Source organism: Mobula hypostoma, chromosome X2 (assembly GCF_963921235.1).
Source record: "Mobula hypostoma chromosome X2, sMobHyp1.1, whole genome shotgun sequence".
Lineage (NCBI taxonomy): Eukaryota > Metazoa > Chordata > Chondrichthyes > Myliobatiformes > Myliobatidae > Mobula > Mobula hypostoma.
This window is the reverse complement of record NC_086129.1, coordinates 21,070,434-21,088,056: the sequence shown is the minus strand read 5'-3', so window position 1 is coordinate 21,088,056 and position 17,623 is coordinate 21,070,434. Positions and strand designations below refer to the sequence as shown.

Below are 17,623 nucleotides of genomic sequence, written 5' to 3'. Positions count from 1 at the left end.
AGTTTACATTATGGTTAACTCATTATATACCAAAAGGTTGATTCTAGGAAAATATGGATCAGATTATTAATTCTGTCTCTTGGAATACAAACGATTTAAACCATCTGATTAAATGGAAAAGGATTTTTAAAGTATTCCAAAAACTGAATGCTCATATTATTTTTGCACAAGAAACTCAAGAGAGGAAAGAGGATAATCAGTGTTTCTTTAGGCTTTGGAAGGAATAACAGTATCATTCGAACTCCCAGGCCAAAGCGAAAGGAGTTTCAATTTTTACAGATTCCTCAATTACATTTGTTCATCATGACATCATTTCAGATCCGAATGGCAGATTTTTGTTAATTACTGGATTACTTTTTAATAAAAAAGTTGATGTGGTTAATGCCTATGCTCCAAACGTGGACTATCTCGAAGTTTTTAAGCATTTATTTACTTCTTTTCCTAATTTAAATGATTATATGTTGATAATGGGTGGTGATTTTAATTGTTGTTCTCATTCCACCAAGATGCAACACAAAGCATCATAGGAAGTCATTCCTGCCTGTGGCCATCAAACTTTACAACTCCTCCCTTGGAGGGTCAGACACCCTGAGCCAATAGGCTGGTCCTGGACTTATTTCCTGGCATAATTTACATATTACTATTTAACTATTTATGGTTTTATTACTATTTAATTATTTATGGTGCAACTGTAACGAAAACCCCGGGATCAATAAAGTATGACTATGACTATGACTATGACTATGTTTAAATCCCTTGATGGATAGATCTATATCTAGTCAGGCTTTACTGAATAAGTCAGCCAATCTTATCAACTCTTTTATGATTGATTCTGGAATTTCAGAAATTTGGAGATTTCTAGACCCTATGGATAAAGAGTTTTCATTCTTCTCACATGTTTATCATTCTTATTCTAGAATTGACTACTTTTTTATTGATTCTCATTTAATTCCTTCTGTGATTGACTGTAACTATGACATTATTGCCATTTCTGATTATGCTCCAATGAAACTTTCTATCAAGTTATTGGATACATCTGCTAGTACTAGACAAAGGCGGTTTAATTCCAATCTGCTTCAGGACTTGGATTTTGTTAAGTTTATGAAGGAACAGATTGATTTCTTCTTTTCAACTAATATTACGGAAGAAATTTCCAGTGGGACAGTATGGGACACCTTTAAAGCATATATCTGTGGACAGATTACTTCCTATTCTGTTAGTTTGAAAAAACACATTAAGAATGAAACACTTCTGTTGGTTGATAAGATTAAAGACATTGATAAGAAATATTCCATTGCCACTAGTAAGGAGCTTTATAAACAGAGAGTCGAACTTCAAATAGAACTTAGCTTATTACCAATATCCTCAATTGAAAATCAACTAATGAAAACCAGAAGTGAGTTTTATATACATAGTGATAAATCAGGTAAATTATTAGCTAATCAAATGAAAACTGCTTCAGTTAAACGTCAAATTATCAAGATGATACATGATCAAGTAAACATGATGATACCTGGACAGTTGATCATGACGAGATAAACAAATCTTTTCAAGAATTTTATGCCTTTTTATACCACCCCGAATTTCCTCATGATCCCAATACCATGCATGACTTTTAAGGAAATTGAACTTTCCAAAATTATCACCCGAAGAATGTTTAACATTAGAAACTCCTATTATGGATGAAGAAATAAAAGGTGTTATTTCCTCAATGAACTCTGGCAAAGCACCTGGTCCAGATGGCTATACAGTAGAATTCTTTAAGTTTTTTTCTTCTATTCTTTCTCCTTGTTTGTGTAGAGTTTTTAAAGAAGCAATTAGATCAGGTAAATTGCCACAATCATTTTATGGAGCATCTATTTCTTTAATTCTAAAAAAAATAAAGATCCTACTGATTGTGCATCATATAGACCAAAATCCCTGCTGAATGTAGATTCTAAGATTTTTTTCTAAAATACTAGCAACTAGGTGAGAGAAGGTATTACCTCAAATAATCCCTGTGGACCAAACTGGATTTATTAAAAATTGTTATTCATCTTTTAATATTAGGAGATTAATGAATATTGTTTATACTCCTTCACTTAGTACTCCAGAATGTGTTACTTCATTAGATGCCGAGAAAGCCTTTGAGAGAGTTGAATGGCCATATTTATTTAGTGTGCTTGAGAAATTTAATTTTAGTCCGATATTTATATCTTGGATTAAATTGATATATCATACCCCTGTAGCTTCGGTTTATACTAATAATCAAAGATCTCCCTTTTTTTGCTTATTTCGGGGTACTAGGCAGGGAAGTCCTCTTAGTCCATTACTATTTGATATTGCTCTAGAACGTTTAGCTATTTGAGATTCACCTAATATTCTTGGTATTACCTGTGGGAATGAGATACATAAGTTAGCATTATATGCAGACGATTTCTTATTATATATTTCTAATCCTGAGAAATCCATTCCCACAGTTCTACCCTTGTTGCCTCAGTTTAGTAACGTTTCTGGTTATAAATTGAACGTTAATAAGAGTAAACTGTTTCTCCTAAACATGCAGGTTCCAATATATGGATGTTTACCATTTAGATTGGTTACTGACTATTTTACTTGTTTAGGGGTTAAAATTACAAAAAAGCACAAGGATTTATTTAAGGCTGATTTTTTACCTTTAATTGATCAGATTAAACATCTGTTTACTAAATGGTCACCAATGTCTCTATCATTGATAGGTCAGATCAATGTTATCAAGATGATTATTTTACCTAAATTCTTATATTTATTTCAAGCGGTGCCAATCTTTATTCCAAAATCCTTTTTTGATAATGTCGACTCTGAAATTTCTTCATATATATGGCAGAATAAAAATCCTAGGTTAGGTAAAAGATACTTACAGAAGTCTAAAAAGGAGGGTGGTCTGGCATTGCCGAACATTAGATTTTACTATTGGGCAATTAATATTCGATATTTAAAATTTTGGTCATGGGACTTGGACATAATTTCAAGTCCACATTGAGTAAATCTTGAATGTAAATCTGTACAAGGGTTTTCACTGGGTTCTATCTTAGGGACTTTGCTTCCCTTTGCTCTTTCTAAATTGCATAAACAAATGCATAATCAAATAGTTAAATATACTTTACGAATATGGTTTCAATTTCGAAAATTTTTTGGGCTGAATCAATTTATTCTAGCAAGTCCTATTATATGTAATTTTTTTTCAACCCTCTATTATGGATCAAGCCTACTTGGCTTGGAAAACCAAAGGTATTTTACGACTTTGTGATCTATTTTTGGATGATTGTTTCATGTCCTTTGAACAATTCTCTAACAAATATAATTTGCCTAGATCCCATTTCTTTAGATATTTACAGATTTAAAAAAATTTAAATACTGTTCTTCCTACCTTCCTGAATCTATATCCAATGGATATTTTGGAAAAAAAATAGATTTAAATCCTTTTCAGAAAGGTATAATAGCAACTATTTATAACATAATTATGAAAATACGTCCAGACGTATCTAACAAAATTAAGAATGATTGGGAAAGGGAACTTAAAGCTTACTTTACGTATTGAAAAATGGGAAAAAATTCTTCAATTAGTTAACTCATCCTCTATATGTGCTAAACATGTGTTGAAACAGTTTAAAGTAGTACATAGGGCCCATATGTCTAAGGATAAATTAGCTCGTTATTACTCCCATATAAATCCTGTATGTGATAGATGTCACTCTGAGATAGCTTCTTTAACTCGTATGTTTTGGTCATGTCCTTTTTTGAAAAAATACTAGAAAGATATCTTTGATATTATTTCATCTGTTCTGAGTATTGATTTACAACCTTGCCCTATTACCGCAATTTTTGGTTTACCAATGATAGAATCAAGTCATTTAACCTCTTCAGCTAGTCGGATGATTGCATTTCTTACATTAATGGCTATAAGATACACTTTGCTGAATTGGAAAGAGATCAATCCTCCCAGCACATTTCATTGGTTCTCTATATTGTGTTTAAATTTAGAAAAAATTAGAAGTGTCATTTATGATCCTTCTATTAAATTCGAAAAGACTTTAACACTTCCATATGATGTAATTTGACCTTTTAAATATATGCAGAGAGGAGCTGGGTCAATGACACTAATGGTTCTTTTTGATGTTATACAACAGCCCATGTCTTTTACTTTTCCTTAGTTTAGTTGGTTAGCATTGTTAGATTAGTTTTTTCTGAGGTTTTTTTTCCTTTTTTATGCTATTTCTGTTTTTTGGTATATTATATTCGTACTTTGTACAATTTGGGAGGTTTAATACCTGTGTGCCAATTGAGTTTATATTTATGCATGTTAATTATTAACAATGTAATCCCAATAGCTTTGTATTAATACTATGTTATGTTTAACATTTTGATATTAATAAAAAGATTGAAAAAGAAAGATGAGGTTTCAGTGTACTTGAAGGCACATGATAAAATGCCAAAGTCAGCATGGTTTCCTTAAGGGGAAATCTTACCTGACAAATCTGTTGGAATTCTTTGAGGAAACAGAAAGTGTAGACAAAGGAGAGTCAGTGGATGTTGTTTACTTGGACAGTGGTCCCCAAAGCATGTGCTACTAGGCCGCGAGGAAACGATATGATTTGGCGATATGAGTCAGCTGCACCTTTCCTCATTCCCTGTCATGGCCACTGTTGAGCTTGAACGCATGCAAGGTCATTACCCACTCGTCATCCATGTCAGCGCGGGAAGGAGATCAACTCCTCGCGCTTGCAAATGATGGCGGACTGAACAGTATGTTTGACATAACATCTCTGCCGGCATTCTGGATCAAAGTCAAGGCTAAATATCCTGAGATAGCCATGAAAGCACTGAAAATGTTGCTTCCATTTCCAACATATCTCTGTGATGAATGCAATGAAAACTAAATTGCGGAATAGACTGGACATAAGGAAGCCCCTTCGAGTATCACTTGTCTCCCATCACTCTTCGATGCACTGCCTTGTTGCAGGAAAACAAGTATTCAGCCCAGGGCTCCCACTGATTCAGTGATATTGGTGTGTTGCAATGATTTTATATGTTCATACGGGGAAAATATGTGCTGTGTGTTTAATATCCAAACGTTACTTAAAATGTGATGATGCTATTAACTTATACTTATAACCAATTTATAACCATATTACAATTATAGCATGGAAACAGGCCATCTCTGCCCTTCTAGTCCATGCCGAACGCTACTCTCACCTAGTCCCACCGACCTGCACTCAACCCATAACCCTCCATTCCTTTCCTGTCTATATACCTATCCAATTTTTCTTTAAATGATAATATCGAACCTGCCTTGACCACTCCTACTGGAAGTTCATTCAACACTTATTTCAAGCTCCCCTGATAATTGACTTATCACTATATTCATGCAAGGAAAGTATGCGCTGTGTGTTTAATATTAAATTTGTTAGATAAAGCCTTTTAGAAACGAAATTGAGTGTATTAGCCACTTATCATCTATTTCCGGTCGTGATTAAACACGTACTCCCCCCCCCAAACAGAATCGGCAAAAATGATTTGTAGAAAAAAATCGGCACGTACACACACGTGCACTGGTACCCGCGCAAGGCTTCATGGTTATTGTAGTCTTTCTCGGGGTAAACACAATATATTTGACTGCTACTCTTGTCCGTTGGCAACCCTACCCCGCTCCCCCCCGCCCCCCCCCCCCCGGGGTCGGCCGGTCCACAAGAATATTGTCAATAATAAACCGGTCCGCAGTGCAAATAAAGGTTGGGGGCCCCTGGACTTGGATATTCGGAAGGCCTTTGACAAGGTGCTGCATATGAGGCTCCTTAATAAGATAAGAGTCCCTGGTATTACAGGAAGGATACGAGCATGGATAGAAGATTGGCTGACTGGCAGGAGGCAAAGAATGGAAGTAAAAGAGAGCCTGGCGACTAGTGGTGCTCCATAGTGGTCAGTGTGGCAACAGATTCTTTTCATGTTATATGCTATTGATTTGAATGGTGGAATTCATGGCTTTTCAGCCAAGTTTACAGACAATACAATGATAGGTGGAAGGGCAGGTTATATTAAGGAAGCAGGGAGTCTGCAAAAGTACTTAGACAGATTAGGAGAATGGGCAAAGTGGCAGTTGCAATATAGAGTAGGGATGTGTATGGTTATGCACTTTGGTAGAAGGAATAAAGATGTAGATTATTTCCTAACTGGGGAGGAAATTCAAAAATCAGAGGTGAAAAGAGACTTGAGAGTCCTTGTGCAGGATTCCCTAAAGGTTAATTTGCTGATTGAGTCGATGGTTAGGAACACAAATGCAATGTTAGCATTCATTTCGAAGGACCAGAATATAAAAACAAGGATGTAATGCTAAGGCTTTATAAGGTATTGGTCAAACTACAAATGGAATATTATGAGCAGTTTTGGGCCTCTTATTAAAAAGAAGAATATGGTGGCATTGGAGAGGGCTCAGAGGATGTTGACAAAAATGATTCCATGAACTAAATGATAAATGTATGAGGAGCATTTGATGGCTCTAGGTTTCTGCTCACTGGAGTTTAGAAGAATGAGGGGGGATTTAATTGAAACCTATTGAATATTGAAAGGGCTCGATAGAGATGATGTGGAGAGGATCTTATTAATAGTGAGGGAGTCTAGGACCAGAGAATACAGATTCAGAAAAAGAGAGATGTCCATTTGGAACAGAGATGAGGAATAATTTCTTTAGCAAGAGGGTTGTAAACATGTGGGATTCATTGCAACAGACTGTTGTGGAGGTTAAGTCTTTCGGTATGTTTGAAGCAGACATTGATAGGTTCTTGATTAGTCAGGGTGTCAAAGGTTACTGGGAGAAGGCAAGAGAATGGGGTTGAGAGGGATAATGAATCAGCCATGATGTAATGGCAGAGCAGACTCAATGGGCTGAATGGCTTAATTCTGATCCTGTGCGTTATGGTATTCATGCGTTGAGCTTAGCACATTTAAAATTTGCAGATGTTCTTCTTTGGTACTGGTGGCAATTAATGCATGCACCGCACAAAGAGTGATCAACACCTTGTAATCTCTAGTCCAGAATGATCTGTGGAGATGAATTCACATCTTACGGTGTGAAGTAAAGAACTATGGTGTATTGATTGTCAATTAGCACTGACTGCTTCTCCACAAGTCGCTGAGTTTGTACATGTGATGGATCTATATTGGTGCAAACTATGGCTCCTCTCAGCTCCTCCATAAACCCTGTGAAGTAGGCCTTGATCATCACTGCTGTCTTGTGATGAACTCATCACGAATACTGTCTTGTGTGTCAGCATGACCTGCTTGGTTCAACACAACCTATAAACACCATTCATGTCCCTGTAGACACCTACACATGGAGTTGGCCAATCACTTTGATTTGTTTTTACTGGAGCTCTGTTCAATTTGAATTATTCAGAATCAGGTAAAATATCACCGGCAAATGTTGAGAAATTTGTTGCTCAACATTTCCTCCTCCTGGCTCTACAGCACATTGTGTACAGGGAGAAACACTGAGCTGATTGTCTTTGCACTTGTGTTCCCCTGTGGTATCCTGGAACATGCAATATCTGTGCCCCATCCCAATAACCTTGAAGCATCCATTTGAGCATTTCTTTCCATCCCAGCTCCAAAACTCCAAGCCAATCTTTACCTGAGATGATTGATCCATCAGTGTAATGAGTCATAATAACAAGGGCTTTGTCCCTTGAGCACTATGATAAACTAAGTATTTCATCTGGCTGAAAATTTTAATATTAAATACTTTTACTTTTAATATTAAATTTGCGGATGATAGGTTGGCCTGATCTCGGACGAGGATGAAACAGCCTACAGGCTTGAGGTGGATCATCTGTCAGAGTGGTGTAAGGACAACGATCTGGTCCTTAACACTTAAAATAAAAGAGATGATCATTGACTCCAGGAGATCAAAGGACAGAGTACACACACCCTCCATATACATGGAGATGTAGTGGAAAGTGTGGAAAACCTAAAGTTCCTTGGAGTTACGTTGTCAAAACAGCTGACATGGATAACCAACACCTCGTTGCTTGTAAAAAAGGGCACAACAGAGACTCTTCTTCCTCAGAAAGCTGGAACAGGTCAAACTCCTTGCTTAACTTCTACAGAAGCACAATTGAAACCATCCTGACCAACAGTGCCACAGTGTGGTATGCCAGCTGCACAGCCCCTGAGCGACAAGACCTGCATCGCGTGGTGAAGGCGGCCCAGTGAATTGTCAGGATGGAGCTCCCAGGACTGGACACCATCTATTCCAGCAGACTCAGCAGGAAAGCAATCAGCATAACCAGAGACACCACACACCCCGGCCACTCCCTGTTTGACCCGTTGCCGTCCAGCAAAAGGTTCAGGACACTAAAAACCAGAACAAATAGACTGAGGAACAGTTTCTATCCCAGAGCCGTGGCCTCCATCACACCACTCCCACAGAACAATGACTGAAACTGTCAGCACACACATACACATACAAGGCCTCAAATACTTGCACTAACAGCACTTTGTGCGTTACTGTGATATTCTGGTGCTGCTGCAACTTATTTTCTGCTACTTATCTATTTAATACTGTTTTTCTATTACAGTCTTGTTTTTATCTACCGCTTTAGTTAATTGTCTGAGAGGAAGCCAAACAGAGTTTCATTGTACCTATGTACAATGACAATAAAGATCATTCAATTCAATATTTCCAAGTTCTCTGTAACCTTAATCAGCAGTACTTGGCTAAAACATATACACATTTCCATGCATTGCAGAGCAATCTGCTGCTGCGTGGATATCCTGATCAGTTAATTTCTTGTTTTGCTTTTTGCCAGTGGTGCTGCTGGCTTCTTGCTCTGCAAAATGTCCCTACTGGAACTGTTGAGTTAACAACAGCGAAACTTGCTGGGCAGTGCATGGTCGAAGAGGGTGCTAAAGTTGCAGTGTTGAGACAGATCCTTTGACAGGGTAGAGTACTCTTTGTCTTTCTCACTCTACCTCTGCTTCCTCATTCTGTAGTTCTAATGCTACTTCTGGGCATTCAGGATTGAAAAGGTTCCATAACCGTGGTGTTGTTTTACAAAACAATTTTAAAAAATTTTACATGCCGTCAAAGCCTTGCTAACTCTCTACACATTTCAGATAGAAGAATAGCGTTCTAACACGTTTGGTTATCACCGTTTTTGGTGGGCACCAAGTAGATTGTTGCAAAATGGGCTGAATGCCCTAATTCTGCTCTTATGTCTTGTGGTCTTATCGGGGAGAAAGGGGGAGAAAGAAGGAGAATGGGGATGAGAGGAATAATTTAATCAGCCGTGATGGAATGGTGGAGCAGATTCGGCCTAATTCTGCTCCTATGCCTGATGGCCTTATAAAACATCTCTCAGTGTTTGCTTTATGAACCAAAACATTCACACACCTATTTATATCCCCAAGCTTGAGTCATCAACCCTGAGTCATCAAGTGTGAGCCTTTGCAGCTCTTGGTTCCTGCAAACCCTCACAGGGTGGCGCAGTTCCTGCCAGTGTGACCGCACGTTTACACTGCTCCTTCTGCGCTTTGTATTTGACCACCTCTGTTTGTTTCAGCAGTGCTTGTATTGGATTTGAAATAATCAGAGATTCACTCCATGGACTGTATGTCATTTTGTTTTACTGATCTTTTATCTGCCTCGCGTCTTGGTAATATCTGTGTGTAAACATGTGGCCCTTACTTCAAATTCAAGGTCGATGAGATGAAGATAGGTGGAAGGGCAGGTAGTGTTGAGGAAGCAGGGAGTTTGCAGAAGGACTTAAACAGATTGGGAGAATGGGCAAGGAAGTGGCAAATAGAATATGCTATGGGGAAATGTATGGTCATGTAGTTTGGTAGAAGGAATAAAGGCATAGATTATTTTCTAAATGGAGAGAAAATTCAAAAATCAGAAGTGCGAAGGGTCTTAGGGGTCCTTGTGCAGGATTCGCCTAAGTTTAACTTGCAGGTTAAGTCTGTGGTAAGGAAGTCAAATGCAATGTTAGCATTCATTTCGAGAGGAGTAGAACATAAAAGCAAGGATGTAATGCTGAGGCTTTATAAGGCATTCGTCAGATTGCACTTGGAGTATTGTGAGCAGTTTTAAGCCCCTTATCGAAGAAAGGATGTGCTGGCATTGGACAGGGACAAAGGAGGTTCATGAGAATGATCCTGGGGATGAAAGGGTTAACATATGAGGAGCATTTGATGACTCTGGGCCTGTACTCACTGGACTTTAGAAGAATGAGGGGGAACTCAGTGAAGCCTATTGAACATTGCTGGATAGAGTGGATATGGAGAAGATGTTTCCTATAGTGGGTGAGTCTAGGACCAAGGAGCACAGCCTCAGAATTGAGGAACACCCTCAATTGAATTGAGAACAGAGGTGAGGAAAAATTTCTTTAGCCAGCTGGTGGGGAATCTGTGGAATTCATTGCCACAGATGGCTATGCAGGACAAACCATTGGGTGTATTTAAAGTAGAGGTGGAGGTTGATAAGTTTTTGATCTGTAAAGACATCAAAGGTTACAGCAAGAAGGTCGGAGAATGAGGTTGATGGGGATAATATGTCATGATGGAATAGTGGAACAGAATCAATGGGCTGAATGGCCTAATTCTGCTCTCGTATTTGATGGTCTAATGGAAGAGACACAGAGCTCCTGGAACTGGTTTATTCAGTGCTAACTTCGCTGAATGTAGCCTTGTACACTGTGTGTGTGCATCAGACTGTCGTCATCTGTTAACCTCTGAGGCAATGAGGGAGCTTACACTGGCCTCATGGAAGAGCTGGGTTGAAAGAAACACCCAGTGATTCTTATGGTGAACCCCTAGAGGTTTCAAAGCAAGACAAAGCAGGGTTCATCTGATGCCCCAAGAGAATTTAGGAGATAGGAGGGGCTGATGGACTAGAACTGTCCTATGTAATGCTTCATTTTAAACAATTATGAGCAGTCTCATTGACTCTGAGGTGTTACAAGACAGAAGATGATTTTGGCAGATGTGAATGACAGAGTGCATGCCAACATGGCCAGGTTACCTGGGCTGGTTGGTTGCCAAGCAATGAACCCCAGCGGCACTGCTGCTGAAACTTTGCCCTTTCAAGGCCATCCCTTAACCTGTTAATGGGTCAATCACCAACTGCTGCCATGTGAAGTCTTCAACCCAACGGCATCACTCCGCACCCAGAGAGCTGCCCCTGAATAAACAACACTGGGATTAGGGATAGCTGCAGGAGAAGCAGCCCAGATTGTAGGAGAAGAAGTGAGGGCATCTGACTGCTGGTAACTGTTAGTGAAATCACGTCCCTCCACTTCTATACCCTTTCCCTGCTTCATCAGCCTTTCAAACAACTAGCAGGCAACGTCTCTCAGCTACAGTGGACCAGATTCTTAGGAAGTAACATTTTAGGTGTCACATGACAAAGTATCATGTGATACACCTCCAATTTAATGCAGTTGTTAGTTGCAGCAGTAATGACTTTTAGCCAATTTACTTTCAGAAAGGAAATACAAACTGAACTAAGTGACAAAGACCCCAAAGTGCAGGCAGTGTCCAGCACCAAGTAACTGCCCAAAATGCCTGAGAAACACTGGAATTAGGGGAGGGGTGGGGTTTATAAAACCGATTTTGCTGCCCAGGTTTCTCAAACAGATTTAATCTTGGGGCTTTGATTGTAGCTGGGGTGGCAGTGGGACAGAGATGGAGCAGGACGAGTGAGGGGTGTAAGGTGCTAATGAGAAAGGTAGACAACCATATTAACACAGTCAAAATTATAGACTCATAGAGCATAGAAACAGGCCCTTCATCCTGCCATGTCTATATCGAACCATAAAACTAACAACTTGTTTTTGTGTAGCCTGATGTTATCTGGAGAAAAATTTGCCCAGAGACCCTACTAGCAAGGACCAGATGAGGCTCTAGAGACATACAAGGTAGCCAGGAAGGAGCTGAAGAATGTCTTAGGAGAACTAGAAGTGGTCATGAGAAGTCCTTGGAGAGAAGGATTAAGGAAAACCCCAAGGCATACTATAGATAGGTGAAGAACAGAAGGATAACTAGAGTGAGGGTAGGACTGATCAGGGATAGTAGAGAAAACATGTGCCTGGAGTTGGAGGAGGCAGTGGAGACACTTATACTTTATACTTTATACTTTATTGTTGCCAAACAATTGGTACTAGAAAGTACAATCATCACAGCGATATTTGATTCTGCGCTTCCCACTCCCTGGATTACAAATATTAAATATTAAAAATATTAAAAATAGTAAAAATTAGTAAATATTAAAAATTTAAATTATAAATCATAAATAGAAAAGTAAGGTAGTGCAAAAAAACCAAGAGGCAGGTCCGGATATTTGGAGGGTACGGCCCAGATCCGGGTCAGGATCCGTTCAGCAGTCTCAACAAATACTTTGCTTCAGTATTCACCAGTGAAAAGCACCTTGATGTTTTGGAGGATAGCGTAAAACAGGTTAATGTGTTAGAACATGTCGACGTTAACAAAGAGGATAAGTTGGAACTTTTAAACATTAGGATAGATAAGTTCCCGGGGCCAGATGGAATATACCCCAGTTTACTACAAAGAGTGAGGGAAGAGACTGCTGTCTCTTTGGAGATGTTCTTTCCCATCCCCACCGGCCACAAGAGTAGTACCAAATGACTGAAGGGTGGCAAATGTTATTCCTTTGTTCTAGAAAGGGTATAGGGATAATCAGGAATTATAAATTAGTGAGTCTTACTTCAGGGGTAAGTTATTGGAGAAGATTCTTAGAGACTGGACTTACAAACTTTTGGTGAAGCATAGTCTAATTAGGGATAGTCAGCATGGCTATGTGAGGGGTAGGCTATGCCTCATGATCTTGATTGAACTTTTCCAGGATGTGCCAAAGTGCATTGATGAAAGTAGAGTGGTGGATGTGGCATACATGGCTTTTAGTAAGGCATTTGATGAGATTCCCTATACTGGGCTCACTCAGAAAGTAGGGAGGGATGGGATCCAGGGAAATTTGACTATGTGGATATAGAATTGACTTGCCCACAAAAGGCAGTGTGTGGTAGTAGATAGTGCTTATTCTGCCTGAAGGTTGGCGTGCTTCAGGGATCTATTCTGGGACCTCTGCTGTTTGTGATTTTTATAAATGACTTGGCTGAGGAAGTGGAAGGGTGGGTTAGTAAGTTTACAGATGACACGAGGTTTGGTAGAGTTGTGGATAGTGTGGAGGGTTTTACATTGAATCGGGTCATTGACCGGATGCAGAGCTGGGCTGAGAAATGGCAGATGGAATTCAACCCAGAAAAGTGTGAAATGATTCATTTTGCAAGGTCAAATTTGAAGGCAGAGTATAGAATTAATTGCAGGATTCTTGGCAGTATGGAGTATCAGAAGAATCTTGGGGGCCAGGTCCATAGCTTTCTCAAAGTTCCTGCGCAAGTTGATAGGATTGTTAAGACGATGTATGGTGTATTGGTCTTCAATAGTTGGGGGGATTGAGTTTAAGAACCATGAGGTAACATTGCAGCTCTATAAAACTCTGGTTAGACCACACTTGGAATATTGTGTTCATTTCTGGTTTCCTATTATTGGAAGGATGTGGAAGCTTTCGAGAGGGTGCAGAGGGAACTTATCAGGATGCTGCATGGACTAGAGAGAATGTCTTGTGAAGGTAGGTTGAGTGAGCCAAGGTCTTTTTCTTTGGAGTGACCGAGAATGAGAGGTAATTTAACAGAGGTGTACAAGATGATAAAGAAGCATAGAACAAGTAGATAGCCAGAGACTGTTTTCCCATAGAGGTGAAATGGCCAATATAAGAGGACATAATATTAAGGTGATTGGAAGAAGTTTTGGGGGGAAGTCAGAACTAAGTTCTTTACAGAGAGTGCTGTGTGTGTGGATCACCGTGCCAGGGGTGCTGGTAGAGACAGATACATTCGGGACTTTTAAGAGACTCTTAGATAGGCACATGGATGATAGAAAAATGGAGGGCTATATAGGAGGGAAGGGTTAGATTTAACTTACAGTAGGTTATTAGGTTGGCACAACAATGTGAGCCGAATGGCCTGTACTCTGCTGTAGTGTTCTATGTTCTACTTCCCATAGCTTCCTGCTAACTAACTTGTGCAGAGTGACTCATTGGAAGCTGTGTCCAAACAGACTCATATTCAGCCATGAAGACTCTCACAGTCAGTCTGAAGGTGACTAGGAAGTGAGGAAGGAATAACAGGTGCCAGAGGAGCCATCGATCACCATCTTCAACATCCTTGCCCAAAGAGCATGTTAGTGAATTCCTGTCGAGCAGGTACTGAGGTCAAGTGTGGAATCCCAACAGCCATCCAAGTCATCCAACATGAATCTGCCCTGTGCCAAACCTGGCACAGTCCTTTAGATAGTTAACTACCGAACCTTGGTATGATTGAGGTTTCTATTGTGAGATGAAACTAACTCAGGCATCTGGACTAACAATATAGACAGTTCCTAGGTTATAACTGGGCTCTGTTCCTGAGGACAATTTCTGCATAAGTCAGATGCATCTATATTCTATAGTAACCCATACGTAACCCATATAGTAACTCATTCCACATACACTGAGTCGCCCTAACATTACTTATAAATAATGTAATGGAATATATACTGTAGACAGTCTCTAATGAATATCATGAAACATTCTATTGTTATTATTATTATTAGTTGATTGAAAATTGATTTTAAAATGTCTGGAAGAATTTGCATGAAGTAGATTTCCATAAGCCAACTCTTTCATAACCCGGAGACACCGTGTACAAGGTGGTGAGCAACTCGACAGACAGCTGACCTCAGGCTCCACTGTCCACATCTCCACTTCTGGAGAGATCACCAAAGCCACACACCTGCACAGGTATCACATCTGCAGACGGTCATACTCAGCTGCACTGTCCCCTGACACATTCCTTCTAAACATCACCGCGCAGTTGTTCTCCTGCTGGGTGACAGTTCTTTGAAATTTGAGATACACTCTTACATGTCAGTCCTGGCAACATAAAAGGTTTGTTTAGTGTTCTTCTACCTCGCTGTGCAAATGAAAAATAAAGCTAACAGATACTGCCACATAATGCTTGCATTGAAAAAGTAGATGCTGTGGCAAACATTCGGTCCATGATGACAGGAGAAAAGCTCATTTGTCTCAACTGACTTCTTTATTGTGACAAGCACAAAAAAGAACACAGACCGGGTACTATGACCCGGGGAGAAAACTCACCCAGTCACGTATAGACGGGGAGGTGATTATCTCACACCCCGGTTACAGTCAGAGTGACCCATAAGCACACAAGCAAATAACTCTATAACCCAAGCTAAAATATAACAATAAATGAACTTGAACATCCTACCATTATCCCACAAAAGCATTTTATCACAATAACAATAAACAGTGCTGGCCAATAGGAATACTAGGGCAGGCTGTCGACCACCACCTTCCCCCGCTCCCCCCCAACCCCCGCTGCAATACTATATGCTAACCAGTAATCAGAACATACAAACCAACACTGATTCTCCATATGGTGAATAGCACCCTTCTTAACATTAATATTGATACATTGATACACAAATGGTACTCCAACGTGTCCTACCTTGTAGTGCCCAGTCCTTTGTAAATCAGCTCTCACTGTGTGTTCATTTTACTAACCAGTGTGATCTGCAATGTTTCTTTTGTTAATTAGCACCGTGACCCTTTACAAATCTGCACCAACCAGCATTAACTCTGTTGGTTTCTCTAATTATAATTAACTGCAATGATTCTTTGACCAACTGGTACTAACAGTGATGCACCCGTCAATAAGCCCCACTTTCAGTGTGGTCTGCTTATTCACCAGAACTAAATGCAGAACTCCTATTACCAATCAGTGATGGCTATGGTGCATCCTTATTAACCAGCAGTAACTAAAATGCTTGCATTGATGCTCCATTTATGTACCAGCTGTCAGTAAGACACTCCATTTCCTAACTAGCAATAACTGCAATGTTTACTTTTCTTAAACATTGCCCACTTTAATTTTCCCTTTACTAACCAGCACCAAAAGCAATTATCACTTTATTAAAACATGCTCAATCAGATGTTCCCTTGACCAGCCAGTAATGATTGAGATATTCCCCTTACTGTCTAATGGGTTTTGAAGAGTTCCCGTTTACAACCTAGTGTTAATTGTGGCATTCAGTTCTACATGAGATGCTCCATTTACTAGGTAGTGTTCACCACAATATTTGCTTACTAGCTGTGATGCTTTCTTTACTAGCTAATGCACATTGGTTCTCCCTCAAGCAACTGCGGTGTTTCTTAAACAAACTGATGCTGATTGACATACCCCTTTGTTAACTAGCACCAATTGGAATCCACTCTTTTAACGGACAATGATGCACTCTTTCCTAACCAGTGCCGATGGAGATGCCAGTTTGATTAACCAGCAGCAACGAAGAAGTTCTGAGAAATATCACCCCGCAAGACCCCCTTTGCTCATCGGCATTCACCGCGAAGCCCTATTTAATTAACCAGCACTTAAAGCACCTTCCCAGCACTACTGCAGAAAATCTCCAGTGAGCTGCAGGTGTGCCTGGGCTGCAGCTGATAGGTCTGCACCTGGTTTATTGCAGCACTTTCAGTCAGCTACCTGGGAGCAGCGCAGACGATTAGGGGAAGATGTCAGTGGGAAGGGCTGAGCATAAGTGCAATGCCGGTTAGTTTTATTTTTATTTAATTAAAAAGTCATAATCAGAGCAAACACAACATATTTACAAAGTGCCTTATCAAAGGTTTCAAATTGGTCTCAACAGAACAGAGCAATAAATTACATAGAATCATAGACAGTATTTGGCACTGTCTGAAATCTGTTAACTACTGCACACATCATCCTAACCGAGGTGTGGGCTCCCACATGGACAGCAGTTCGCTTGGCCCCTGTACATAAGACCTACACGTGCACACAATCCCTTAAGGAAGGGCTTCTGCCATCCTTATCTGCTGAACCGAAAATGGAAGCCCAGAGCTACTAGTGTGAGTGACCTCTCAGTCAGGGGTATTTAGGGATGACCAATGAATGATGGCACGGACACTCACCCGTATCCTGTGAGCACATGTAAAAGTGCATTTGAAAATGCCTTCACTTACTGAGCACGGTCAGACGTGCTGGCTGTGACCTCAGGGCAGCGTGTGTAGCCTGACACTCGTACACGGCGTCATCGATGAGCTGGGCTTTCTCGATGCGGAGGTTGTATTCCCCAGCTGCGTGGTCGCCCACTATGGAATAACGTGGGAAGCCTGCAAGAGGAAAATAGCCAGCTCAGTAAAACTCTGCTCACGGTCCCCCCTGCCCTGGGAGTGGAGGAATCTGACTTTCTTTAGTTCAAAAACAGCAGAAACCCTGAGTACAAAACCCAGCTGGTGCAGTGAATGTGATGCAGTGGAACTTACTGCTCTGCGGAGTGTGTGGCATTGCTCATCATGATGTGTTCCATGGGCAGGATTGATCCTCACTAATTACATAAGACACTATGTGCAGCAAGCTCTAAACTCTAAATAGGATTGGTTCATCAAAGTGATCACTACTTCATTGACTACATGGACATTTGGTACTGTTTGCCTATTAGACATGTTTATATT

General features: G+C 40.0%; 1 protein-coding gene across 3 annotated transcripts in view; it reads right to left on the bottom strand.

The window, feature by feature from the left end:
* The window catches only part of kirrel3a (kirre like nephrin family adhesion molecule 3a), an 827,580-nt gene that overhangs the window by 355,172 nt on the left and 454,785 nt on the right, over positions 1 to 17,623 (bottom strand). For all 3 annotated transcript variants that reach the window (XM_063038271.1, XM_063038272.1, XM_063038273.1), the window contains exon 3: positions 17,132 to 17,281. In XM_063038271.1, coding sequence (XP_062894341.1) covers positions 17,132 to 17,281 — 150 coding nt within the window. The remainder of the gene's footprint in view (positions 1 to 17,131; positions 17,282 to 17,623) is intronic.